Below are 20,600 nucleotides of genomic sequence, written 5' to 3' on the forward strand. Positions count from 1 at the left end.
TCATATAAATTAAGCATGAATAATTTTCGAGTCAAAATTTCTTATCTCTGTGTAGAACCTTGGTGAACCTCATGTAGCTCTCAGATGGAACAAAAATAATCAAAATCGGTAAACAAATAAAGAAGCATTTTACATGTGAATTTTTAAAAATATGCATAAATTAAGTTTGCATAAATTAGCATAAAAATTGTTCTGGTCAAAATTTCCAAATTGAGTAGAAGTTTGGTGAACCTCATGAAGCTCTACCAGATGGAAGCAAAAATTTTTAAATCGATACACAAAGCAGACCAGTGGTCAATTAAAAAAATGGCAATTACCAAAGTTATGATTGATTTAGAGACAAAAACTTGACTTGCGATTGATTGCAATTGCAACAGTCCATAAGAAGGCGTTGCAAGAAAATATTTGCAATTAATCACAAACTTCAGATGCAAACTTACAAGTGATAGATCACTTTCAATGAAAGAAAGCCAAATTATACAGGTACTTGTTGATGCAAGAAGCCGACCATCAATCAATTGCAAATTTTCAAAGAAATGCATGACTTTCAATTGACTTTGGGACCTGAAATTTACTTGCAAATCAATTGCAAGTTCCTTGCAACACTCCATAAGACACACTTAATTCTTTGTGAAACACCACCCAGGTTTCTGTGGGATTAAGGGCACTTGACCCAAGGACCATCCTGTAGGAAGTACTAGAACTATCACTGAAGGTGATAAATACCCCCACCTACACCGTTACCATGGCAACAGTTTCCAACACATGGAAAAAATGTCTTCCCTTTTATAACCATAAGACTAATGTGATCTAAATATCCTGAAAGTTAGCTAAAAACTGATGAAGTGGTTCAAACCGAAAGATCTTAGCATAACTATTGACCTATAATGTTGTTTCCATGGCAACACAATTTCTAAAATATGGAAATATATGTCCTGCACATCTTTACCTCAAGACCAATGTGTTAAGCAAAATTTCATGAGAATTGGTTGAAAACTGATGAAGTAGTACAAACCACAATATTTTTACCTAATTTGGGGCATATGATATATTGTTACCATGGCAACACAATTTCCAATACACACACACACACAAAATATGTGTCTCGCGCATCTTTACCCCAAACCAATACATGTTTCAAGCGTCATGAGTATTGGTTAAAAACTGAGGAAGTAGTTTGATTTCTTTATACCCCCTTCAAACTTTGTTTGGCAGGGGTATAAAAATGATAAACTGAAAGAGAGAATAAACTGATTCCATGATAAACATCTTTTAATGTATTCATCCCTCACATAAACACTATCATTGTATAGGATGTACATTATAGAATTATAAAATCTATATACACAATATATGAAATTCATTACAGAGAATTTTGATTAAATGTGCATGAATAAAGGAATGATTAAGTCCTCAGAAAAATATATTACAAGTATTTACAAATATGCACATCATTTACACTTTATTTAAGGTGGTACGTTAGTCTATGTACAAATTAAATAATTTGATATGATAGTACATCTAAGGTTTCGAGAAGACATATAAGAGCAGATAGCAGAGCTACCAAGTCTCACGCATTATGCGTGAGACTCAAGCATTTTGGACTCTTGTTCATCCTCTCAAATCTCTGTCTCATGCAACTATCACAGCCTATCCCCATATATATTGTACACAATGTCTGTGATCTCACTCAGATTCACAGAAAATCTCACGCATAGCTGGTCTTTGAACTTGGCATCTCTGAGATAGCATCATTACAGATTTTTGTGTGCTTCATTCAAGGCAAAAAAAAAATCATTTTGCAAACAAAGTATTGCATTTGAATGCTTATTTCTCTTTATTCAAGGCTGTGGGGTACTAGTACTAAATATATTTGTATCAGAGTAATTAGGGTTTGGAATATAAACACCTAAAAATAGCTAAGCAATTCAGCTTTCACTAAGATGCCCCAGTTCTGATGATTATGTAATTATGGAATGTGAAAGTACACCTGACTATACAACAAAGTCAAGGCATGGTCATACACATAGAGATGGAAACGGGGGGGGGGGGGGGGGGGGGGATAAGCCAATAAGTTTTGTTTTTCTTACTTTACTCTTTAATTTCAAGCAAAGTCACCAAAAGCATTCTCAATTTCAGTTCTTAAATAGAAATATTGCCCATTCGGTTGCTTTTCTCCTGCAAGAGAAAAGCAACCGAATGGGCAATAATGGATGTCTCAAATCCTGGATATGTTTACCCCACCCTAATATTGGATTTGTGATTAGATACATTTACATTCCATCTGGACTCCAGGAATCTCCAAAGAAGTGAAGGGATCAGTTAAGAGAGAGATGATCGTTATGAGGAATTAAGAAAATTTACTGTAACAGGTGTTGTTGGTATACATTTCAAATTTCAAGAAATGTTGGTATACATTCTAAATATCAAGAAATATATACCAACAATGTACCTCAATATCAAAAATTTCTTTCAAATTCACTCTTTGTTGGAGGTGGGCTTGCCCTTCAAAACATATCAAGATCCCATATTTTTCAGCTTTATTTTCGAAAAGGTTAGTCAGTCAACTATCATTTCCCTTCACTTTATCCTGTTGTCAATCTACCATTATAATGCCTTGAATGCATGAGCACTGAAAGGCGGCTCGAGCTAAAGCCGGGGTAATAATAACAATAGCATCGTGCCTTGGAATAGAATATTTCTAGATAGATGGCGCTATATAAATGCCTATTATTATCATTATATTTATTGCGTCATTTGATGTTAGATCCAAGAGAAAAGTTGCTCCTTCCATCAAATGAAAAGGAATACACAGTCGTTTCATCTAAATCTGTATAAGTCTTGAAAATGTTCATTTCATTCAAGCAGTTTGTAATGACTTCTGAGGTGGCGGGGTTGGACGGGTCGCTATGGGTGGGATGGGCTCGTTGACTGGAAGTGGGCGGAGCAGAGGGCCCTTTGCACTGATGATGTCGGCCACAGCCAGCTGGGCGTCCCTCATGTCCATCTGGTTGACGGGGCGGAGTGAACGAAGCTTGGCTGAGGTGATGGAGTCGTGATATCGTACCTGTGGTTTGGGACCTCGTTTGATCCGGTTGCCCTCCTTCACGACAACGCCAGGTGATAACTCCATCGATTCAATCTGGATTTTGAGAGGAAGGGAAACATGACAGTAAAAAAAACTTTTGTCATATATTTTTGCAATACTAGTAACCTTGTTAGAGATTTGGAATTGTTCATGGTATTTCCTCAAATTATGACCAAAATAAAAGGGATGGGAAGCCAATAAATATAATCATAGTCATAGGTAATTTTTACTTTTTTTCAAAGCTCATTTCTACTGAAAACTCGCGCTTATCTAAATTTGTTATAATGCAAGGTATTGTAATAAAAAAAAATCATTTCTCATGCATGGTTACCATCATTACAATTTATCATAAAAAGGTTTTTTTTCAGAAAAAAGATTTGTAATTTTTTTTATAAACGACAGGAGCAATAATTTACAATCAAATTACTATCAATACTTTCATCTGATTGAAATAACAAAGTTATGAATGGTTGCAGTTATCAATCAGTCGAGGTAAATCAAATCATGTCTTGTAAGTAACATGTAAACATGCACCACTACTGGACAATGGTAAACACCTGCCAAATGCAGGTCGTTTTTACCAAAGCTAGAATTCTGGTACATTATCCAGCCTGGTGCAATATGGGCCATGAAAAGGGCAGAAACTTACCAGGGGTGGAGGAAGTGGTGAGATGCCGCCCGTCGCTGCTGTATATTCCATTGGTCTGGTGCCATGCGACTGGTGACTGCTGGCTAAAGTAGCCAGGCTGGCTGCTGTCTTTAATGGTTTCACACCTAACAGAGAAACAAATAGGATGAGACTTCATAAATGACAACAATAAAATTCAGTTCAATTTATTTCAATAATAAAATATTGTCACAAATTTAGTATAATATGAACATTCTCAGTATTCAGTGAGAGCAAAGCCTTCTCAAGCTTATCAGCAAATCTCACAGTTCTTAGCATAGTTAGGGTTGTTTACATCTCGTTCTGCCTCGTCCTCCCAAAATTCCCAGCCGAGGTCAGACTTTGCTTGTCAAGAGCGAGCGTCCTTAAACTTCGCTCACATAACATCAAGGGAAGTCTCTCAGTTGCGCACACCCCCTGACTGACCCTAGGCTGAGGACAAATATTGTTCTTGGGAGAAGGATAGAAACTAGCTCAAGGATGCTTTGCTTGATCTAGCTCTCTATACAAAAGGGGTAGTAATTTGCATGTCATGGAGTTAACGTCAATAAATTGTAGTTGGATAGTGTCTATTCTCTGAATGTCTACTCTTATTAATAAATGGACAAGTCTAACACCAAAATCAGTTCGGCTTATTTTAATTTGCTGTTCCCCACCTGTGAGAGAACAAAGATGCATGTACAGATAATTGATTTACATTCTTGGCATGAAGAGACTTTGGTCTTAAGTGAGAACTTTGAGAATTGTACAGAGTCAATGAAAGGAGAGACGAACAGTTCGTGCAATTAGTGAGATTTGTGCGAGCTTACATTATAGTGGTTTAGTAATTTCCAACCCACTTATAATTCTGTAACTAAAAACATGAAACAATCAAGATGTAATCTAATCGTGAAATTCGCGACTAAAATGAAAATTAAAAAAACTTGTTGAAGACAGTCCACTAAAATATTGTTGTACATGTACACGTTACATTAAAAATATGCAATACACACACACATGCACACACCCACCAACATCCTCACACACATGATTAGTAATAAAAAACAATTAAGTGGTATGTTTCTTCAATAAAATACACATTCCTTCCAGAATATGAGACACTGTAATCATTCAAAGCAGATGCATGATTTATAATAAGCCTACCACCTATGCCCAATCAATCACGCAACCAACATTATGAAATTTGCTTTCCCCTCTAACTTTTGTCCTTGAATCCTTTGACGGATAGGAGGATATGTGGGGAATTCTTAAGAGGTGCAGGAATTCTTGAGTCCAAAGTGAATTCAGAGATAGAGGACGACGCCATGGCACGGTGAAAGTCATCACTCGCTAGTCATGAAAATTGAGAGCTGGATAGATTACCAAACCGGTGTGTTGGCTCAGTTGGTAGAGCATCAGACCAAAAGACATTTATGGGAGTTGCTGATACCCTGTTTGGCGTTCAAGAGTTAAATGGATAGAGTATCGTCGATCTGGCGCTGCACAACGGCTGCCGGGCCCATGATCAATCAGGCAAAGCAAATTTTCGGAGTATTTCATTTCATGCGTATTTCGAACAACAAAATATGGGTTTTCATTTCATCTTTAAAATGACCTTTTTCAAAAAGATTCACTGATGACAAATAACTTACCAGTTTTCGTGGTACCTTCTGCTGTTCGTGCGCCATGGCTCTTGGTCATGGCCCTAACCTCTGCCTGCTGCTTGGCCATCTCAGCCTTCTGTTGGGAGATGTAGCGGCCAGTCCTCATGGCCACCAGACGGGCATGGGCTGCTTCAACCGCAGGGTCCACCACTGCATACTGCGTCCTTACTCTGAAAAAAAAGAAGAAAAGAATCATGAAGGCACTGCATTGACACAGAGGAGAATGACTTGAGCCCTGTAACATAAAAAATACAAATTATATTTGCAAGTGACTTACTATTATGATAATTGACTTATCATTATGAATAAACTTGATTATGCTAAATTGTAAAATTAATTGCATCTTCAATGTTGCAGGGACCTGATTGAAATCTCCTGCAGGAACACACCAACTCCAATTCTCCAGATAATGGCCGAATGGCAGGAGTTCTCCCACTGAAATTTTTTTCGCAGAATCTCCCGCTCTTCTACCTAAGATTTAATTTCCTTTGCCCTGACTTCGCGTCTTCTCCAACTTCCCATCCAAACACCTTTTTTATTAACTGGAATCTTTTTGTCATATCCACGGTGTATCTATCATGAAAAGTGCACATGTGATATAAGCATTCACTCTATATAGTGCATGATTAAGAAGCAACTACAAATACATGAAAAGCTGTAAATTCTGATGATCCATCTTCTTAAGGCAAAAAACAATTTTTTTTTGTAGGTCTTGAATAGGTAAGAAGTGTATGATATACATGCAACTACAAAACTATTTAAAATGTGAAAATATTAAAAACACATAAAACAATAGTCCTCAATAAATGTCAAGTTGCTGATCTTGTGTCAGATTGACTTGCATAAACAAAAAAAAGAAAAAAAAAAAACCCCTTCGCTTCCCCACCATTACCATTAATACAAGTGGAATCTCTAGATATGAACATTCAAAACTAAGCCTAAAGGCATCCCTTTCCAAGTCACCTTTTATTTGCATTGGTTTTGTCCCACTCCCACACTACAACATGAGAAACTCAACTCATATTTCATAGGGGATATGACAAAAACATTGATTGGAAAAACATTCAAAGGTATGCCTTCCTGATCAGTGCACATTTGGTAAATAAAAAAGCATAAATAGCTACACGTATGTAAGGATTTCTATTTGCATTCACCTACAAAAGATTTGATGAAACTAGATATGGTAACATATTTAGCATCGGAATATACAGTATGTTGCTCCTGGGGCCCGTCTTACAAGGAGTTGCGACTGATCCAATCAATCGCAACTAAGGAAAGCCACCAAAGTCAACATACGAAATGCATGTTTGTTCAAAAATGTTTCGAGATATGAATGTATATCCATAGTCATTGATTTCTTGACAATTTGGTGTGTTTTCCTTTGTTTGCAAAGGACATTTTGCAAATTTCCTGTAGAAAAAATTATGACAATGATGGATTTCCATTGAGTTACGATTGACTGGATCAATCGTAAGTCTTTGTAAGACAGGGCCCTGATATTACATCAATATCAGTCAATAATTCATGATTAGTATTTTGGTTTTGAGTAATGTTGTAAATCGGATAAAAAATCGGATCGAAAATCGGATCGGCAGTTAAGCTTCTAAAATCGAAATCGAATCGGCGATGTTTAAAAACAAAGGAATACATCAAAATTTTGTTCGCGGTCGCGCGCATCTTCCTGACAAAGTCACAAAGACGAATGCATTGGAATGGAAGTCGCCAACATGCGCGATCGTTTGGAATATGTTTTAAAGGGATTTTGAGGTGTTATTACTTTAAAATAAACTGAGTGATTTTAATCAGAAAGATAAACGAAAGACGCATCTTCCGAGCAAAGGCGCAAAGGAAAATAAAATGAAAATATTTCTCATAGATCACAGGTTGATGAACGATCGGCGGGACATCTTTTATAAGTATTTTTAGGTAATAGCGATTTAGAATTATTGGAATGATCTCTTGATCTCGTACGACGCATCATCTTAAAGTCGCAAGTGCAATTGAAATGTAGCAGAAGACGCAAGCACGGACGATGATTTGAAATATGCTTTAAAAATATTTTGGATAGCTAGTGTTTTCAAATCAATTTATTACTATCTTGAGAAATGAACTTTTGATATCTAAGAAGAAATATAAAAGAAGCATCTCCCGACGAAGTTGCAAAGACAAATGTATCATTGAGGTTGAGAAGATGTATATCATCATAAACGATGTAAGAGAGTGACGCAATGAGCTCCGTCGGTAGCACGATCTTTAAAAGTTCACGGCGGGGTCCGCTATAACCACGAGGTTGAAGAGAAGATTTATATGATCATAAACGATGTAAGAGAGTAGCGCAATGAGCTCCGTCATGAACACGATCTTTCAAAGTTCACGGCAGCATCCGCCATCACCACGAGTTGGAAGAGAAGATATCTATCCTCTTAAACATCGTCAGAGATAATACCGCGTCTTTCTCCCTGAATAATGCGACCTCTAAATAGCTAGCACCTCAAAAACAATCTTGAAATATGTTCTGAACGATCACGCACTGTAACTAGATCTACGCTGATTTTTTATTTTTTCCTTCAAGGGGCATGATCGAAGATCGGCAAGTGATCGCCGATTGTGGTGAAATCGAATGGAATCGGTTGCCGATTGCAAACTCGGTTACAAGCTTAGTTTTGAGGAGCTTTTTTTTTTACTACATTTTGCTTTGCATACACAGTTGTGAACTACATTGAAAATACAGGGTTTTACAGCAAAGCGACAAATCCTATTTCTAATTCTAGCATTCTAGCAGGCAGCACTTGGCAATATTTCATTCTTACCTTTTCATAAATCTCTTTTGCTCACGTGAATCAAGCTTTTGACAATTTCTTCAGAGAAAATGTCAAAGAAGAATAAATTCTATTTTAAACAATTAACAAGTGTTGCAGGCCTACTTTTGCATGGAAAACAGATATTGTGTCATAGCAACAGATATAATGCACTCGATTACAAATTTTGGACATTGATATGCTATTATTTGTAATATAAAGAAACAAAATAACAGTATATAGACCCTGAATAAGATTTTGTTTGTGCATAGACTTTGTTAAATCAAACACAGAAAGCTGATTGGTGATAAAATACAACAGCAATCACTTTAATATGCCTGCACAGCGACACTGTATCTAAAGTTGGCCATAAGCCTAATTTCCTGTGGAGGGGCGTTAAAAAGTTTAAAAGGTGACTTTAAAGGTCAGGTCCAACCCAGAAAAATGTTGATTTGAATCAATAGAGAAAATCAAACTAGCAGAAGGCCAAAATTATTATCAAAATCGGATGTAAAATAAGTAAGCTAAGACATTTTAAATTTTCGTTTATTTTTCACTAATCAGTGATACACACAATTCAGTGACAATGCAAATGAGAGTCGATGATGTCCTTCACTCACTATTTCTTTGAATTATACAATATTTTATTTTTTACATATATGACAATGAGGACCAACTTGACTGAACCATTGAACAATACTAGTTTCACATGTTCAAGGAGGAATTATTTGTTGTTTCACTTGACAATGAGGAGAAAATTAGAATATTTCATGTTTCATGTAATGAAAAAAAAAATGGTGGGTGGATGAGGTCATTGGTCATCTTATTTGCATACCAACCAGGATGTACATAATCTACATATAACTGTTTTATGAAATTAAGCAAAATCTTAAGGGGTCCGTTGCAGAAGAGTTGCGTTTAAGCGCAAGTAAACAAAATTAAAGTCCCAAATGCGTGGTTGAGTTGAGTTGATTGCAACTCATTATGCAACGGGCCCAAGATGTCATAACTTTCTTATTTTACATCCAATTCGATGAAATTTTCAGAGTTATGCTTGTTGGATTTTTCTCTTTTTATTCAAATCAACTTTTTGTTGGGATGAACCTGTCCTTTAAGTCACTCCTAAGTCCCACAGGTGTTTTGAGTGTTTAATGTACTATGGTGACTGTAAGATAAAACATATGACAAATCAATTCATTAAATGCTCCCGAGTACAGCCAATGACAAACTTTAAACTTGTGGATATCATTGATATTGATACACTCTTGTGAAACCAACCCCAAGCAGGTGCCCTCCTACAGATGAATGAAAGTGCAGTGGCAGATCTTACCTGTGTGAGGGGAGTTTCTCAGGATCGAGCCTAACGACCGATATCACGTTTCCCCTGTCATCATAGTTGACATCCTTACTGCCTGGCGGTCTCCCCGCTTGGACCTACAATGAAAGTCAGGATTTAGTATTACTTAGGGATGTACAGTAACATAAAGAGATATGATAATATTAATGATTGCTTGTAAATTTGGTATTATATATATGGTCTTCCAGTTAAGACCTTTAAACAGAGACAATCCAAGGATGAAGTGTTAGTTGGGGTGTAAAATAAAGAGACATGGTCAAGGGGGGGGGGGGGGGGGAGGTTGGCTTATTTGCCTCCCCCAAGATATATAGGATAAATACGGATTTATCAGTAACAAAATATTTTTGGAATGCCCTTGGGAAAGGCAATTTAGAAATGACTCAAATTACAAACCAATGAGTGAAAATTTAAAGGTGAGTGATTAAAAACAACCCTGAAAACTTCATGCACATGCTTTAACACCTACTGCTCAAAACATGCACAAGCAATGAAATGGGCAAATGATGTGAGAGAGGGAAAACACTGAGCATCATTTCCTCACTTTGAGCTCACTACAAGCCAGACACTTATAGAAAGAATGTAAATAAATGGCAAGTCATTTAATTATGCTACTCTTCTGCTAATATTCCATGACTATATTGCACTACGAACAGATGCTAGTACAAATGATTCAGTATAAGATGTCCTAAAGGTAGAAATTATAGAATCTCCAATATAATAATTATTATTATTATTATTAATATTAGATCATATATGATGTGGAAGAGGTTCATCGTGGCAATAGATGAAGTAGAGAGAATAATCGGTTGCCTCCATGAGATGACCGATTATTTCTTCTACTCCATACCCAGGACCAAAATCCAATTGAAACCAGTTGGATTTCCAACTGGTTTCAATTGGTTTCAATTGGTTTCAACTGGTTTCAATTGGTTTTAACTGGAATTTAACAATTTCCAGTTGAAACCAGTTGGGCAACTGGAAATCCTTACTGGAACCAGTTGGGTAACTGGAAATCCTAACTGGAACCAGTTGGACAACTGGAAATCCTAACTGGAACCAGTTGGGCAACTGGAAATCCTAACTGGAACCAGTTGGGTAACTGGAAATCCTAACTGGAACCAGTTGGGCAACTGGAAATCCTAACTGGAACCAGTTGGGCAACTGGAAATCCTAACTGGAACCAGTTGGGCAACTGGAAATCCTAACTGGAACCAGTTGGGTAACTGGAAATCCTAACTGGAACCAGTTGGGCAACTGGAAATCCTAACTGGAACCAGTTAGGCAACTGGAAATCCTAACTGGAACCAGTTGGGTAACTGGAAATCCTAACTGGAACCAGTTGGGCAACTGGAAATCCTAACTGGAACCAGTTGGGCAACTGGAATTTCTAACTGGAACCAGTTAACTGGAACCAGTTGGGCAACTGGAACTTCTCCTAACTGGAACCAGTTGGGTAACTGGAAATCCTAACTGGATCCAGTTGGGTAACTGGAAATGATTTCCAATTGGTTTCCAATTGGAAATTTTCCAGTTACCCAACTGGATCCAATTGAAACCAGTTAATTTGCATATTTTCTGCCAGTGTGCACAAATTAATGTTTTTATGAGATTCATCATAATTTACAATATATCTGTTGATTTTTGTTAATTTGAAGTACCACACTTTTTTAAGATAAATGTTTGGAATACTTAGCAGTGAAAACCATGTTCATAAATGTTATAGATTATAATTAGAATAGATTAAAAGATAATTAGTACACCACTAACTGTTACCAAATTGCATCAAATAAAAATACATATATTTGAAGATCTTCCATATAAATATGTACATATGAAAGTCTGTATTTTATCAATGCCCTTTACATTGGTATGTACATGCATAACACTGCTTCTGTGTTGACATGAGCAATAGTTAGTGCAAGTGTTAATTAATTTGTAACTAATTAAGTTCATTCCAACTGGAAGTTCCAATTGGATCCAGTTGGAAATCAATTGGTTTCAACTGGTTCCAGTTGAAACCAGTTGCCTCCAATTGGTTTCAACTGGAACCAATTGAAACCAGTTACCTCCAATTGGATTCAACTGGTTTCAATAGGGATATTGGAACAACTGGAACCAATTGGAAACCAATTGAAACCAATTGCCAACTGGTTCCAGTTGCCCAATTGGTTTTAACTGGAACCAATTGGCAACTGGTTTTCAATTGGAACCAGTTGTTCCAATTTCCCTATTGAAACCAGTTGGCCAACTGGTTTCAATTGGTTTTGCTCTAATTGGTTTTAACTGGATTTTGGTCCTGGGTAGATCAAATGTATTTGCTGTGCAAGCCCTCAATTATTGTGTATCTTCATTATATTTAAAGAATGCAAATGCAATCATGCCCTGACTTTCCAAACAGAATCGGTGTACAGAAGAAAAATACTACACAAGTGAATATGATGATGATATGTGCAAGATAAGTAGAAGGAGGCCCTCTACAGTCCAAAGAGTCATGATGTGTTTGATGACCAGTCTAAAATGAAGTGATGGAGTAAAAAAAAATTCTACATCACTAGGCTCTGTGGAAAAAAGATTGCACAAGACTTAAAATCCAGAGACATGCGACTGACAAAAAGAGCTTTGATGACATCCCAACTAAATGAGAGACCTTATACCAAGGGATCCCTCTCACTCTTGTAAATGGTATTTGATGTGGAAGTAAAACTATGTGTACACACTGCACCCCAAGGCCGGTGGGTGAAGGCTCCTCTACCATCCAGAAACGTCTGAATTTATCAATTAAGAGGAAGAAGACGGATATGGTACCCCTAGAGATGGTGTGCAATGAGAGGGTCTCAAACTACCCATGCCCCTCCTGTGAAGAATGTTGGAGCATGAAATCTACTACAAGTCCGTGTTCTGCTAACAAATGTTCTCACTATTGAAAAACAGAGAAATTTTTCCTTGAAAACCACGGAACCACTAATTCCCAAGGCCAAATATGAAAGTGACATTTTTTCTCCATCAATCACTCAATTCATACTTACAAGTTTAAAATGATCTGAAGCTTTTTTCTTCTATGTACAGTGAAAAAGCACATGTAAGCAATTCAAAATATTTCTATTATAACTCCTGGCTAAATTTATAGCGGATTAACATTAAGCTAACAATAAAATGGAAACAAGAGCCTGATTGATCTTTGGATGATTTGAGAGAATATATACAATGAAAGAAAGCCTAATTTAATGCTATTACTTGCTTCATTCTTTTCTTTTACGAAACACTCTCAAATGTTTTCTAGAATGAAGTACAAATTCCAAAAGTAGTTAAAATAATCCAGGAGGCATATAAATAACCCTGATTACTAGTTATTCAGCCCTATAACTATGGCAGATACTGTAAAGGGATGGTCCAGGCTGAAAATGTTTGTATAGAGTAGAATCCACTCAGCAATTCACTATTCATTACGACAGTTTTCACAAAATATTGCTAAAGTTTAAACTTCAATAACTTTATTATTTTTTATCCGATTTTGATGAAATTTTCGGCATTTTGCTCAGTGAATTCTACTCTATGTATCAAGATATAGATATTTTCAGCCCAGATCATCCCTTTAACACTGATGACAGAATTCATGACAATGGCAAGTTTTGTGATTCAGGTCCCAGATATCATATAGCACATTGCTCTCATGTTTTCTTATTATGGCCTTCATACCAGCCAACCCTGCAAACTCAAGAAAGAGGGACAAATGGGAAGACATAGGCTGAAATCTGGACATTACAGTTTCCTACACATTACACTTTAGGACAGACAGATTTATCACAAAATGGGGATACAGTAGTTGACGGGAATTCTCTTTTGCCAAAATCGGGACTGTGCCTATTATAGTAAAGGAAGGTGGCAGGTATTGAAATCACATGGATTTTCCTCTTTAAAATGATTTTAAAGGGAAGTTCACCCTGAAGAAAACTTTGTTGTGAAAATAGCAGAAAAAATAGTAAAAAATATTGGTGAAGGTTTGAGGAAAATCCGTTAAAGAGTAAGAAAGTTATTAGAGTTCAAAATTTTGGATTTGTGACGTCATAAACGAGCAGCTGCCCCATATGTTATGTAATATAAAATGTATGAATTTCAAATTTTGTATGGTTCCTGATGACTTAATTTCGTTTTCTTTTCATGATCGGGTATGAAATGATTTGTCTATTGATATACAAAAGTTACAGTGAAAACCATTTTCAATTTTCTGAGAAAATGACATTTCATTGATTTTTTACCATTCGCTATGTAGGAATGCTGCTCGCATATGACGTCACAAATCAAATAATTGAAATTCTAATAACTTTTTAATTATTTGATGAATTTTTCTCAAACCTTCGGCAATATTTTTAATTATTTTTTCTGCTATTTTTACAATAAACTTTTTGTCAGGGTGAACTTCCCTTTAAAGGTATGAAGCATTTTAATAACTTGATGAACATATCCTTGTGCTCTTCTCATTCTAACCTTGAGTATTGAATGGCATGACGATGGCATGTGATCTAAAATGGAGTCTTTGACGACGGGTTTGGGCTCGTTGGCTTTCCGTTCGGCTTCCAGCATCTCCCTCTCCATCTCATCCAATGACTTGTGCATATCCCTCAGCCCTGCTGAATGAACTATCCGACCCTTGCGAGGTTTGAACTTTGGCTTGCGTGGACGGTAGGCCTCTGGTTTAGCCTGGATAAGGTAGATGATATTGAAAGGTAATGCCCTGTTTTATAAAATTTCAACACTAATAATTTTGCAACTTATCTTTCAGCTCCTACAATTCATGGCAGTTGACTAACTGATATAAGGCATGTAGAGTTCTTCTTCTTTCTCCTCTTCTATTGTACTCTTCCTATTTTCATTCTTGTTCTGAAGATTGACATATGTGGAGCGTTGTGGCCGAGTGGATTAGTCTTCTGACTTTGAAACAGAGAGTTGTGGGTTCAAATCCCAGCCATGGCCTAATTTCCTTCATCAAGAAACTTATTCACATTGTGCTGCACCCAACTCAATTGAGATGAATGGGTACCTGGCAGGAGTTTATTCCTTGAAATGCCACCATGCTGTAAAAGGCTGTGGGGGTAAAGCCAGGGTAACAATATCCAAGTCCTTTGGAAGCGCATAGGGACATTATGACATAAAGTGATAAGCGCTATACAAGAACTGCGTTATTACTATTATATGAGTCTACGAGAAAGAATTGTGATGAAATCACTACCTTTTCACTGGGTTTTGCCTCATCTTTGAGATCTCCCCCCGTCTTTTGCTCCGCTTCCGGTTGCTCCAAGCCTGCCAACCTTTCTGATACATCCTCAGGCTGAGTTATCCCTCCTTCTTTCTCATCCTCCTCCTTCCCCTCTTCCTCTTTATCTTCCTCTCCTCCTTCCTTCTCTCCATCTGGGATCTCCACTGGCTCAATATCGGCATGGGACTCACAGATGACATCCTCCAGGATTTCACGGTGGGACATGCCGCTGACATGGGTGATGTCGGTGCCCGGTTCCGAGACGGGAGGGGACAGGAGCGGTCGGTTCTTCTGAGGTACCGAACCCTGGGCCCATGCATCGGGTACGCAGGGCATCGGCTCTGGAGATGATGACACAAACCATACAGATCACAATTACTTGGTAATTTACTTTATCCATGTAAGTGTAAATGATACTTAATGAACTGCCAACCTGAACAATAACATTTCAGTATTTCTAAAGCAGAAAATCAGTATTTTGGTGAGGAAATCAGTATTTTAAATGAAACACCTTTAACCAAGTTATAAAAACTGAAAGTAACATTAGAAATCAGTATTTTGCATGAAACCATCAGTATTCTTCTTATTTTTCAGTACTAAATACTGGAAATCCGTACTACTTCGCAGCTCTGAAACATGTACATTCTGATAGTTTCTGTAATATGTAAATTATATTTTCTGCATTTTGTGTAACTTTGTATAAATAAAATCTAGACTCAGATCAGATTAATGTCAAATGCAGCTCACACTGCGTGTAATATAAATCTAAAACAGCCACTCAAAATACTCATTTTAAGAGAACATTTTACATGGAGTGAAATAAATACATCAGACTTCATATGCCATGTGGGAGCGTTCCATGAAAGGACTTGTTAGACGTTTTATCTGACAAGTCCCATTTAATCAGACAGTTACTATAGTAATAGTGCCTCTCATCCAATCAAAATCTGGGAAAGATGTCAGATCTGACAACTTGTCGGACAAAAATGTTGATGAAACGCTCCCCTTGTCTTAATTCTGCTCTTGTTTGTACAACCTGACAAACATATTATTCTTGAAAAGAGAAGAAATATCAAAACTGAAAATGAGAAAAAAAACCCAAAATCATTGCTATATTTTATAAACAAAATAAATATAGTTCTTTTTTTTTTAATCAGTACTTCCTACTTACCATCTTCTTCTAGCCATGTTGCATCATTTTCTGGTTGTGTCTCACCCTCATCCCGAGCAAGAAATTGCCACTGAAGACACAAGAAAAATAATTGAAGTAAGTAACAAATGACCATAACTGTGATTTTTTAAATGAAATTTGGCCTGGAAGTAGTCATTTTGTAAAATGTTAACATTTTGTTGCTGTGCTTACTATCTTACATAAGAGAACATAAAACAGCCAGAGCGTAGTCCACCCAAACAAGATTTGACAAAGAAAAATCAAGCAAGCAAAACACTGGAACATTTCATCAACATTGGACTTTCACATATTGGATTCAGCAATGTAAAAAAATAAGATGCTGATGATAACACTTTGCCTGCCAATGAAGTTTTTATTAATCACTTGAATTTTTGACAGTCCTCCGTCTTCTTCAGGAGTTTACAATGTGGTATCAGATCAATCAGGGAGTGCATCCTCAGACAAATATTGCTATGTTAACTGGCTAAGGATGTGCACCCTTCACAGAAACAACTACCGGTATAGTCATCGTAACGTGCGTTTGTGGTGATCAAATATATATATGATGTCATATATATATATATATACATTCATAAATTTGTATGCACAACATAGCCTGTATGCACACGAAGCAGCCAATGTCACACACTCACTTTTTCATTTTCAAATATAAAATAATTGAATCAATATAGCTTTGGTCATACAGAAGCTCTTCAATGATTTAAACAATAAACTGAGTAACATAGACTTAAATTGTTCCATAAAGAATCAACCCAGTTTTTTTACACAAAGACATGGAAATTGGAAATTTGAAGAATCACGCCTAATCCTCAAGAGAATGATGAAAGTAAGAATATACATCATACCTAGAAAATAGTATGAACAAATTCGCATGTTAGATGTTGACATTGCTGGCTGTCCATAGTTGTGATTGATCTGATCAATCGCAACTTACTATGGCTTTGATAGAGGACTTGCAGAATCGGTCCTTCCACTTACCTCAATTATTTGAAGTATAGCATCTCTAGCTTGTGTTACAACATATGGATAGAGCTGTTTCTGTATGTAATTGTCATAGATTACAGTCAGGGCAGAGTCCACTATGTTTCCAACAATATCAATGACAAAATCCTCTCCATCTTCTTTATCCAGCATGGAATTCCTGAAAGCAGGATAAAAAAAAACATTAGTTGGTGAATACAGGAACAGCAATGGAGAAAAAGGGGAGAGCTACATGTACATACATGTCAGTTGGCAATGAGGCATCCATGTGTAGTTAAATTGAAAGACCAACAGAAATCCATTTTTTATACCACAGACAATAAAGAACTATAGCAGAGCTGCCAACCAGAAAAAGAACATTTCAGTATTTTTAAAGCTGAAAATCAGCATTTCAGTGAGGAAATCAGTATTTTAAAAAATACCATAGGACCACATGTAAAGCTGAATCAGTATTTTACATGAAACTATCAGTATTCTTATTATTTTTCAGTACTAAATACTGAAAATCAGTACTACTTGGCAGCTCTGCTATAGGGAAAGTAGGGTTAACTTTCAGAAGTAAAATAGTTTTCAGTCTGAACACAAGTTATTAAACTAAATACATAATAATACCTCTGTCCTATTACGACAGCCTTACAATTGCATGTGAAGAAAATACATGTGTAATATGCTATAATCAATGAAATGAAATATCCGACAAAACACTATTAAAAGAAATGTGTCTTGCATATTTCCATTCAAAGGCCTTCTGTTTGTAAATTGCATAGAAATTTGTCATCAACATTGAAGTTAAGATTTGAATATTTGTACAATTCATTGCAGTCAATGGATATGTAATTTAATTACATTGATTTATAGCAAATCACCACTCCTTCCCATTTCGTAGACTTACATGTGAAATTACTCAAGGAGAAGATAACATTTTAAATTTACAGGCATAACCTTGTTCAGCGCCATGAATAAATTACATATAGTATCTCACCAATCATTTTCTGTGAATCTTCCAGGTATCACATCTGAGTTGACCGGTGGCACAGGGACAGATGTACTTCCACCTCTGTCCTTGTCTTTGTCCTTCGCTTTGTCAGCCCTTGATTTGGATACTGTCGCCCGAGACATTTTGAGGCTTCCAGATCTCCAAGAGTTGTCCCGAAAAATGCTAACTACACCTTCCTTGATGCTTCAGATTACTTTTTATTTGTCGGTGTTTTTTCTTTGAATTCCTGTACACTAATCCTGCTAAATCCTGTTAATAGACACAAAAATCAATGTCATTGAAATCAAGTAACAATTAAGCTGACGTAGGCCTAAACTATAGTTGGTGTTGTTTGAAATTCCTTTTGAGAATCGTCACAGCAAAATTTCAGTTTCCTATATTGGGCTCTAACCGAGGTTAATCGATCATCTGATCAGTTCCTGATAAACTTTGGGCCCATCCTATTGATAGATGTAGACTAAATTGCTGCAATTCTAAAGAATAAGGAACTGTTCCTGTGTGGTGTATTGTAGCAGGGAAAACTGTCCTTTTGATTTTTTTACACACAAAAAACACTACGCCTTAAGTTAAAGGGATGGTAGGGGCTGAAAGTGCATCCCCCCCAAAAGAACTATACACTTTTGAAATGGCTGCCAAATAAAAAATGCATCATTTTGGGGGAAAAGACTTAAATGGAAAATAAAGTCAACTTTCAAATGACACCAAAAAGTTGGAAAACTATTCATGCTTGAGCGAGCACTGCCCACTGAAACAAAGGGTAAGAAAATTAGGGTGGGCTGGAATTAGCATTCCAATTTCTTTCAGGTTTTTTGTTTGGTACTTGCAAAGTTGAGGGTTATTTGGTGAATTAATGATCAGTTGTGATCAGTTTGTTGTTTGTGAAAATTTCATGCATTATTAAATTAAGATTTAATGCATGAGTGATCATGAATTGCAATTTTTAGTGCAGCATTTTGACTTTATCATGTGGATCTCAGCAATGTGTTCATGAGAATCCGGAGAATAGGGGGTAAGATAGGACTTGTGTAAGTATACGTTGATGGGATAAAGGTCAACAGAACATTAAGCAGCCCCTCCCTCCATCTCTACCCCCCCCCCTTATCTCCTCCTGAGAGACTAAGCTCAGATATGCTAAGACTTGGTTAAAAGGGCATTCCTCTTCTTTTTGTCCTTTTACAAATTAAATATCTTATGTACCCTTCTCCCCTCCACCTCCATTTCCCAGCCCCCCCCCCCTCTCTCACTTCCTGGATTGTAGCCTATTCAAAACTTAACTGCCAAGTGACCGGTGGCTGATGGTAATTTTTTATTGAATGATTACCAAGAAATTTACTGATTATAATGATTAATGAAATAATTTATTGGCAAAAACTGAATGTTTGGTTGATCACAATGCACATTGAATGAGTTGATTTACTGATAAACAGGAGGGGAGGGCAGGAAATAGGGAGGGGGCGGGGACAGAATGTTCTGTTGACCCTTATTCCATTAACCTACTTCTCCCACTTAAGCAATTGAAAGTTGACTTAATTGACTTCCATACAAGTGTTTTTCCCGAAAGTACTATATTTGGCAGCCATTTCAAAAGTATAGTTTTTTGGGGGGATGCACTGTAGAGAAATTCACCAGTCAAAATGCTGAAAATTTCATCAAAATCGGATAACAAATAACGAAGTTATTGAATTTTAAAGTGGTTAATAATTAATGATCTTTATTAATAAACTTATACCCAGTTGTTGTGTGTCCGGACAGGTTGTGTGTCCGGACGATCAATTTTAGAAAGTCATTTGGTCTTGGAAAAAAAATACAAGCAAAGTTTCATCAATTTTTAGTACAAAATGTTAGAAAATATTATAGAGAACAAAATAGAAGATGGTTGCAACTAATTATGTTTTCCACAAATAAGGAGATAATTTGTTCAAATATCAAAATTAGCATAGCTTTTATCGTTGTTAAACAAAAGGCGTAGCTCTAAGTCCCCCATCATATGTCAAGTAAAAAAAGTAGGCATAGGAAGTTAATTCAGGGCCGGTGAATCAAACGCGAGGTCGCAGAATTAGCACCCTCAATCTCATTTCCGGTGCTATCTTGAAGTTGAAGTTAGAACTAACGTTGGAACTGTATTCCTGCAGCAGAAGGGCAGGGGGGAGCACATAACTGTAAGAAAAAATGTGCTCATATCACTGAGATTTAGCTGTTTATTTAGTGTTGAAAAACTCAGACAAAAGAGTCAAGTCAAGTTGACAACAGTCAATAGAAAGTCAACAGACAACAGTCATCATGCCATTGAACGTTGATGCTAACTCCTAAAAAAAATCATCATGGTTATATTTGCCATTCCTTGGTCAGTCATCAATTTAACCTCAAAATATTAATAAACTAACTTACCAATTTACAATCCTGAAGAAATGAATATGTTCTGGGTCTACATTTTTACTCTAATTGAGAAATCTTTAAGAGAATACATTTTTTTCTGTTAATCTGCTCCGCACCAGCTTCGTTTTCTTTAGATGGGACCGTGGATAAAAAGATGTAGAAGTAATTAGTGAAGAGCACGTAAGGCCAAACGGACGTACGTACACGTACAATCAACTTCGTTGCTAAGGGTATTGCGCAGGCGCAA

General features: G+C 36.6%; 1 protein-coding gene across 2 annotated transcripts; it reads right to left on the minus strand.

Annotated features, from left to right (window-relative positions):
* Positions 1–1,254: 1,254 nt before the first annotated feature.
* Positions 1,255–20,531, minus strand: LOC121431594 (uncharacterized protein C2orf81 homolog). Of its 2 annotated transcripts, XM_041629152.1 has the most exons (11): positions 20,366–20,531; positions 17,963–18,226; positions 16,978–17,140; positions 15,979–16,048; positions 14,781–15,148; positions 14,039–14,251; positions 12,580–12,609; positions 9,527–9,630; positions 5,387–5,568; positions 3,738–3,862; positions 1,255–3,142 (listed from the first exon to the last, which is right to left on the minus strand). In XM_041629152.1, the coding sequence occupies exons 2-11, from the start codon at positions 18,097–18,099 to the stop codon at positions 2,861–2,863; spliced, it is 1,674 nt and encodes a 557-aa protein (XP_041485086.1). In that variant the 5' UTR covers positions 18,100–18,226; positions 20,366–20,531; the 3' UTR covers positions 1,255–2,860. The 2 variants fall into 2 exon arrangements, with proteins under 2 accessions (XP_041485086.1, XP_041485087.1); XM_041629153.1 differs by lacking the exon at positions 12,580–12,609.
* Between the last annotated feature and the right edge of the window lie 69 nt (positions 20,532–20,600).

Source organism: Lytechinus variegatus, chromosome 18 (assembly GCF_018143015.1).
Source record: "Lytechinus variegatus isolate NC3 chromosome 18, Lvar_3.0, whole genome shotgun sequence".
Lineage (NCBI taxonomy): Eukaryota > Metazoa > Echinodermata > Echinoidea > Temnopleuroida > Toxopneustidae > Lytechinus > Lytechinus variegatus.

Coding starts and splice junctions, on each gene's coding strand:
- LOC121431594 (XM_041629152.1), bottom strand. CDS start 18,099: ATGTCTCGGGCGACAGTATCCAAATCAAGGGCTGACAAAGCGAAGGAC. Junction 5,569..9,526: donor GAGAAACTCCCCTCACACAG/GTAAGATCTGCC, acceptor CTTTTTTTTCAG/AGTAAGGACGCAGTATGCAG. Junction 3,143..3,737: donor CACCACTTCCTCCACCCCTG/GTAAGTTTCTGC, acceptor CTCAAAATCCAG/ATTGAATCGATGGAGTTATC.